At 36.8% G+C, this 8628-nt stretch overlaps 1 protein-coding gene across 1 annotated transcript; it reads right to left on the reverse strand.

The window, feature by feature from the left end:
- On the reverse strand, positions 233-4024 carry LOC18773767 (LRR repeats and ubiquitin-like domain-containing protein At2g30105). Its single transcript, XM_007205307.2, has 10 exons — positions 3732-4024; positions 3514-3608; positions 3046-3204; positions 2627-2737; positions 2426-2526; positions 2182-2319; positions 1735-1783; positions 1558-1623; positions 779-898; positions 233-696 (listed from the first exon to the last, which is right to left on the reverse strand). The coding sequence occupies exons 1-10, from the start codon at positions 3997-3999 to the stop codon at positions 586-588; spliced, it is 1218 nt and encodes a 405-aa protein (XP_007205369.2). The 5' UTR covers positions 4000-4024; the 3' UTR covers positions 233-585.

An 8628-nucleotide genomic window follows, 5' to 3' on the forward strand; every position in this document is an offset into this window, starting at 1 on the left:
TACTTCTGTAAAACGATGGTGGTATAACTGCTTGTAGATCATTTTGATTGTTGACACTTTTTAATATATTTTTTACCTACCTCGCATTTATTTTTCCGATTTCATCATTCATCCTCTTTCTTACTTCAAAAAATAAAAAAATAAAAAATCATCAGTTGTTGAAGTAATTTAGACTCTCAGCTGTAAACCACGTACTCAAAAAAATAAAAGGAGGCCCACACCACACAACAGCTAAACAAAGTCTTTCACCTTCACCATTTCTTTCATATATACTTATTACACTGCTGCCTTTTCATTGTAAGGTCCCAAAGCCAGTCTCGCTTGGAAGGAACATGGTTGTTCAGAAACATACACATCAGCATTATAATCACAGGACAATTAGAACTGGTCATCTCTTGCTCCATAATTGTTCTCACAGTAACTTCTCATGTATCAATGACACCAATTTCTTTGATTTATATAAAATCCTATTAACAATTAAAGTACCAGAGACATCAAAGCTTTACATTGGTTCTTCTACATACAAATGTCAGCATGGACCACAAATTGGCCCAACTGCCTCATGTAATCCAGAAATGTGTGGCATCAGCTCTTATCAGCACCTTCATCAAATGCACCGGAGTTCACAACTCGGAAGTCCAGTTGCTTCTGATGCTTCAAGCGACGGCGTTCATCAAAACTTTCCCATCCTTCCGTCTGTGAAGATATTGCTGTTATATCATTAAAATTAACAAATTAGACTACCTGGCACAATGACATTTGATGCTAATGTACACACCTGACGAAGAACATCCATGGTTATCTCTGTGTTGTGCAAATCAAGTGTTGTGAGCTGTAGGCACTTTTTGAATAGCGTAGAAGGAAGGGATTTCAACCCATTGTTGCTGAGACACAAAGACTGCACAAAAGTAAAAGTTTTGGAATGAATATCAGCCTGGAGATGAAGCACAAAATAGATGAGGTTGCTGCAATTACTCTAAAAGAGCTCAAGAAAATTAGACTAAAATGATATTTTTACTACCTTCAAGTAAAAGTTTACTAAATTTCAAAACTTTTTTGTGTGTGATTAATTGGCATAATAGGCAGTAGAAAGAGTCAAAGTTTAGGATGGCACGATACAGTAACCATTAGGGTTTAGGCCAGGTACAGGGAAAAGGAATAGGTGGATGCTTGGGGTACAGAGACAATGGCAGACATCAACAGGATGAGCAGTGAAAGCAGGTGCAATATGAATAAACTCTTATTTCCTACATGGATAAGACAACCCTAACAACACAATGAAAATTAATCTTTGAAAAAAAATGGAAAATATATTTTAATACGGGAATCGTAAACTGTGTAACCTCTCCAGAACCACCCTACAAATTACAGTTCCATATCAAAACAAAGGAAGCTCTCTCTCTCTCTCTCTCTCTCTCTCTCTCTTTCTCTCTCTCTCTCTCTCTGTGGGGGTCAAGAAGGGAAGCTCTTAAACGTTTAAAGAGAATTTGAGTTTTTTAAGGAAAACAAGAAAGAAATAGGGATAATAAGTTCAAAATACTAGGAATTAGTATAGACCTTTAGATTATGCAAATTGCCAAATGTCTCGGGCAACTCGGATAGAAGATTTGATGAAACATCAATCTGCACCATGCCAAAAGCAAGTCAGATAAATGGACAAATCTACCCAAATTGAAAAAGAAAAAAAAAACCCACCCCTCCCATAAGAAATGAAGAAAAGGAAAACATTACTACCTCAATAAGACCAATACAGTCCCCTATGCATGTAGGCATGGTGCTTATCCTGGACACAGAGACAGACAGGTAAGTTTAATCAAGACACAAGCCATTGGTTATCAAACAAAATTTGCATATTTAAGAAGTAGTTACTTCATCAACATAGCATTAATGCATAAAGGGGAAAAACTAAACAACCTACAAAACATGTTTTTAAAAAAACCAAAATTTCCACTGAAACTAAATATTTTAGTTTCTGTATTTAAGACATAAAAGCATTTAGAGGAAAGGAAAGTAGATGTGAAATATTAAGTGCAGCTGCACGTCCACAATGTGAAATATATAAAATTTAAAATGATCATACCACATTAAGAAGAAAAGACATGCAAGGGAAGAAAAAAAAGCAGATTTTGATTCTGTAATTCCCAATAAGAAAAAGCTTGCTTAAAGTACTTTCAAAATCACCTGTTATTGTTGACTTTCAGAACTTCAAGCTTAGTCAAAAGTCCTATTTCATTTGGGAGGCTAGACAATTTGTTGTTTGCAACGTGAAATTGCCTCAGTGATGTCAACAAGCCGAATGCAGGTGGCAAAGTCGTTAAACTGCATAAATTGTCCAATTCATCAAGCATTTAACATAATGTCAAGAAGTAGAAAATGAAAGCCACCCCAATTTAATGTGACATCGTAAAGCACAAAAGATACTCACTGGTTTTGGTCCAGAGACAGAACAGTTAGAAGCTTCAAAGATACTAGAGCTTCCCAGTTAATAGAATTGTCCAAAATATCATTTGCAGAGAGGAACAATTTCTACAAAATGTAGAGAATGAAGTGAAACTACGCATAAGTTATGGAAAGAATTTGAAGAAGCTGGAGCAGAAATGCAAGAAAGAAACAGAGCTTTGTATACCTGCAAGGAACTTAGACAGCCAATCTTGGCAGGTACCACTGGAATAGCATTATTGCTGAGTTCAATGACTCTTGCAGAAGCTCCACAAGCCCACACTTCATCGGGTATAGCCTTTTCAAATTAAACCAACACAAATTTTCAACATTGGAAAACGTTAGGTCCTCTAAAATATTACTTGGAAACAATTATCAAAATCGACATTCCCCTGCTAAGAGATTCCCATGTGTTATGATTCTAAGTCCCAATTAATTGTCTGAAGGAAAAACAATTCTGAAAGGCATACTACTTCTGTTAACAACCGCAAAACTTGTCTACCAAGCCAAACAGATGTTACATATAGATATCCGTAATGTAAAATGTGATTAGAAAAATGCAAACAGTCCAAAAAGGGACAATCACCAAAGACTAGTTTCTTATACCCTCAAGTTGTAGTCACGGAGTCCAATAACCCCAGTAGCTTTCCATCGATCCAACCGGTTCTTATCAACAGAAACTTCTGTCTTTTCTTTTCCCAATGTATTAGCATTGTTGGCTCTGGAAATGGGGCGTGTGGGAGCTTGTTTTAGGATGGGCCCGTCCTATTCAAACAAAAATTCCAGAAGTACTACATTATCAATAACGCATTTTCTATAACTCAACACTTCCAAAAACACATAAATCTCCACAGTTACTATGATCCAAAGTTTCATGAAATTTATGACCAACATTTTTACTCGAGAAAAAATAAATTAAAGATCTTTGTTTGATAAAATTGCTTTCTTCTTATTTATTTTCTCAACTACCAAACAAGTGGGTCCTTCCATCTCCATCAAAATCAAATTCCCAATTCAAGTTCAGATTTCAAGAAAGCAAAAAGATAGAAAAGAATTGAGTTTTATCTACAATACCCCTTGATGCAAGCCCTGAGAAGCCATGAGCATGATCCTGGAGCCATTAGCGACCTCAGACTCCTTCAGTGTCATTCCATCCACCAAAAGCTTCCCTATCACAAAATACCCAGAATCCAAAAATTAAAATGAAACTGAAAATGAAAAACTTGCCATTCATAATTCATTACAGCTCAGAGAAATTCAATCAAATTTTACAGAGGAGAAAAAGGAGACACCTTTGCAAATGAGCTTTTGGCCACGAGGGAGGACATTGGTGAGAGGTTGCAGAAGGGACTTGAGGTCTTTGATGGTTGAGTCCGGAGAAAGATTTGTGATGGGTATGGTTCTGCCACTGAACTTCACGCTGAGGCTTATGTTGCCTCCGCTATCCTCACCGCCGGTGACACTACTCTCCATTTCCTCTCTTTGCAAATTGCAGTGAGTTCTTGGTGTTGGTCGTCTTCTTGGTAATTCTCTGTGGTGAATAATTTGCAGATTATTCATTTTACGTCCGTATTTATATACACACCCAAAAAATGAATAATACAAAAGTCAGCTCCAACTTCCAAGCACAGTACAAATTTTATGGGCCGAGAGGCCTGGGCCAGCCCGAAATGCAACCCAAATCCCATTTCAACAATGTAGGAGTCTATCTAAACAAAAAGTTAGGGGCATTTCGGTCCTTTGACACAAATGATGTTCATTAAGAAGACAAAGTTTTGGTATTGGTTAGGGCTCTCTTCTTCTTTTAACTCTGTGCATCATACTCTCTCGGCTTCCTCCTCTCTGACGAGTGACGACTACAAGGGTTGATTAGTAAGCACTAAATTCTAACCAAAAGATTTCCATTATCCCTATTCTCTCTGCCTATTTGTTGTTGTTTTGTTGTTTTATTTGTTTGTATGTTTTGAACATCCCTATTCTTTCTGCCTATGCCTATATGTACTGTTTTCGTTTTTGTTTTCTTTGGTTGCTTTCATTTTGATATTTTGATCCTTACAAAAGTTATGCAACTGTGTCTGTCAAAGGGAGCTGTAATATATTGAAGACAATGCTGAAGAATGAGTTGCTTTCGTACGTCAACATGTGGGGTCGTCAGCCATGTCGTCTAAGTATTAGTCAACAACTATGTTGTTATTTCTTTTCGGAGCGTGAGATTTTTGTCCTTAAAACTGAAGAAAGTGACATTTTGAAAACTACAACCAAACCACCGCCCCCGGACAAGGATTGGTATTTGTGCCTGAAACTTAAAGCAGCGGAGGAAAACCTATGCCGTCTAAATATTAGTAACTTGTGCAAAAGGAGCTCTGGCAAGGCTCCTAGGTTTGAAGCTGTATTTGACGATATTATGGTTTCGGACGACAATGATTGGATGGAACTTGGGCTGTCGAAGGGCAAGAGGCTGGGGAGGCAAATGATTGTGGGTTCCAAATTGTATATATAGGGTGCGGGGTGAATTTGACAGCAGATTTTCTGAGACTCATAAAATCATTGACTATGAAAGCATGGGTTTTAAGTCAACTGTTGAATGCTATGATCTCACGCACGACAGCACAGACGAAGAATTTCCATTCGTGCGCGTTTGTGACAAGGATGCCATTCCCAATTTGATTGATCCTAGGATCATACTTGGGAGCAAAATCATGCTCAATCTGGAGCACAAAATCTATGGTCTTGCATTTCAAAACTATGATAAGCGACACTTTTTTAAGGTTTTTGATCCCCTTCACCAATCCTGGAAAGATCTTCATGATCCCCCTTCTTATTGCTCTCCTCTTATTGATTTTTATTTTGCTTGCGCCCACAAGCTCTTTTTTTTAAACCGTCATGGTGACACATACATTTTTGACACTCAAAAACAGAAATGGTCGGAATTAGAAAGCGAAGTCCTGAATCCTGAGATGTTTGAGGCTGTTGCAGAGTTTCAGGGTTTTCTCATTGCCATGTCTCGCCACCGCAAAGAGTTTGTTGCTTGGAAGTTGGACGGAAATGGGGTCCCCCATAAGTATCTGGTGTTACATGAGCTTCGTGATGTTTTTTGTCCTTTCTTATATCCTGGATTTTGTTACCTTGGCCATCTTGACAGTGATGGTCGTATGTGGTTCGTTTATTCTTCAAATGTGCATCTCCGCGTAGCGGTGTTTCGGGTTTCCGTCTCGGAAGATTCTGTTGGAAATCTAGCCATCTCTGCAGATCTGGAGACTGCAGAGTATTATAATATCAAGGGTTGTTGTGAATTAAGAATCTGCTCTGCTTTTGTTCTGTGTCATCATGTAAATGACAATTTTAAGCCAAAAAACTTGAATGGACTATCGCACCATATTATCATCATAGTCATCATCATGGTACGTAGGGGAAAAATATCTGCATGCTTGTGTTATTTGATGGATGGTTGATTCTTATGACGAGAGCGACTTTGTAGAACACGAAGATTTTAACAATTATATCAAATGTTTGTTTCTTCTCTCAACATGATGCATTTATGTGATAGACATTGATTTAAAGAGTTCATTTTGTTCATGTTTTTAAGCTTTTATGACGTTTCATGAGTCTGAGAAGAATGCTGAACTTAATTGCTTCAGATTCTCTAGTGCGGATGTCCGTACTTTCTTAATGTGCGGATTTGTTTTTTCGTTTTGCATTCATCTCGATATCCTCCTTTGCTGATCAGAATGGAAACCATGCTCTGCCAGTACCAGAAAGTGTTGTCTAGGTTGTTCTGCAGAAGCTTTTATTGGTGGCATATACAGAGCACCTGGAGGCTGCTTATGTGCTTCCAGGTCTTTTTTTGAAGAAAGAAAGATACACAAACCAAAATGGCAATGGCTTCCTTTCATTTGAATGAATGAATTCTGTAGCTTATTTCTGTAGCCCTTTGTGCTTCTTTTCCGTGTCTTGTTTGCTGGCGCTTGGATGTTTTTTTTTTCTTTACTTTTTCTTGGGGTCTTGCCCAGTTTCCATGTTTGTAATATTGATCCCAAGAACATGCCATTAAGGAGTTGTTTTTTGACAGTGATTTTTGACAGCTCTGAGACTCTGGGGTTTGAACAGAAGAAATTGAACAAACAACAACAAATACATGTACCTTAATTGGGGAACCAAAACCTAAAGAGTCACCTGTTTTGGTTCAAAGATGCTATTTCTTCCCAGTTAATAGAATTGTCCAATTTATCATTTGCAGCAAGGAACAATTCTTTCTACCAAAATTTGAGAATGAATTATGGAAACAAGTGGTTTGTATACCTGCAAGGAATTACACAGCCAATCTTGGCAGGTACCTCCTGAATAGCATTATTGATGAATTCAATAACTATTGCAGAAGTTCAACACATACTTCAACATGTATGGCATTATAAATTCACTACCAAAGTTTCTTACAAGTTCCTTTCAATTTCATTCTCACTGTTTTTTTTCTTCCTAAGATGGCCCCAAAACTATCCCAAAGAGAAGAGGTGCCAATTGGAAACACCACAAAGTTCCTTTCATTGTCATTCTCACCCTCATTTTTTAGGTTAAAATGTTTGTTAAAATAAATTACGATGACATGAACTAAAATTAAATCAGAAAAAGCTAACCATAAAACATTAAGATTAAAACTTTTTTTTAAAACTAAAATTAAATCAGAAAAAGCTAACCTTACTAGGGTCTGAAATTTTAAGACTGCATGATTGGAAGGAAAAATTGTTTACAACTTTTTGTACAGATGCTTAGTTGTATTTAGAATGCCAAAATTAAAGCTTGGTACACTCAAGATTGGAGATGGTCTAATGACTGACTTGCCTAATAAGTATGACTTGCCCATCTGGCTCTTGCATAGTTTATGTCTGAGTCCAATTGATGATTGTGGCCCACTGCAATTAAACAATGTTAATTTTTGTGAATTTTGAAACATATTGACCCTATAAATAATCTACTGTTCAATAAAAAGCCACGTCAGTAAGTCCGGAGAAAAATCTGTGATGGGTATGGTTCTACTAAGAGTGCAAGTTGGATTGGAAAATCCAATTAGAGAATTTCCAATTTTGGTGAGTCCAAATCAATTCCAACATACGAAAGTTTCAAAATGTAAAAATTCCGAAAAAAAAAACAGAGGATTGGAATTGGAATGTATTTCAAGATTCCGAAAATTTCGAATTCCGAAATATATTAAGGGTTCAAGCTTAAACTACATATAATAACTAATTTCATGTTGAACTTGATATAATTTAATGACCAAATAGACATATATGAGTCTAGGGCAACAACATCTAAGTAATAGCATATAATAGTTTTTCGAGCTTTTTCGAATGATTTTTCAATTTTGAGCCAATTTTAACCTTTTAAATAGTTAGAAGTATTTAAAATTAAAATGATTTTCCAAAAAAGTTCCGAAATATGTAACTTCCGAAATTTTTCAAAAATGCTGAGTTTTCCAAATTGGAATAGAGATTGAAATTCTGAAAATTTTGAAATGAAATTGAAATCCCCTGATTTTGATCCGATTTGTCCGAAAATCAACCCTATGTTCTGCCAATGAACTTCCGGCTAAGGCTATTAGTGTTGGCCCTTAGGCCCTTAGCATGGACACGGAGGGCAACATCCATGGGCCTCGCATTTGTTGGGCCTCAAATTTTATATATTATATATATATATATACCAAGTTGAAAACTATAATGATAATAGAGGAGAATAATTTTAATAGTTTCACATTTGAAGACCCTAAATTTGATTATAGAATTAACTACATTTTAGTACCTAAAAGTTTAAAGTCAGTATCGAAATGTACCCCGTCTGTCAAAAGGAGCAGTAATATATCGAAGACGATGCTGAAGAATGAGTTGCTTTCGTACGTTAAGATGTGGGGTCGTCGGCCATGTCGTCTAAATATTAGTCAACAATTATGTTGTCGTTTCTTTCCGGTGCGTGAATTTTTGGTCGTTAAAGCTGAAGAAAGTGAAAATTTGAAGGCTATAATCAAACCACCGCCCACGGATAAGAATTGGTACTTGTACCTGAAACTTGTATCCACCGGGAGACAACTATGCCGTCTAAATATTAGTAACTTGTGCAAAAGTAGCTCTCGCAAGCCTCCTAGGTTTGAGACTCTATTTGAAATTTCGCATCATGATGATCCTGTCAACGATGACCGTGGTT

The sequence above is a fragment of the Prunus persica genome, chromosome G6 (genome assembly GCF_000346465.2).
Source record: "Prunus persica cultivar Lovell chromosome G6, Prunus_persica_NCBIv2, whole genome shotgun sequence".
Lineage (NCBI taxonomy): Eukaryota > Viridiplantae > Streptophyta > Magnoliopsida > Rosales > Rosaceae > Prunus > Prunus persica.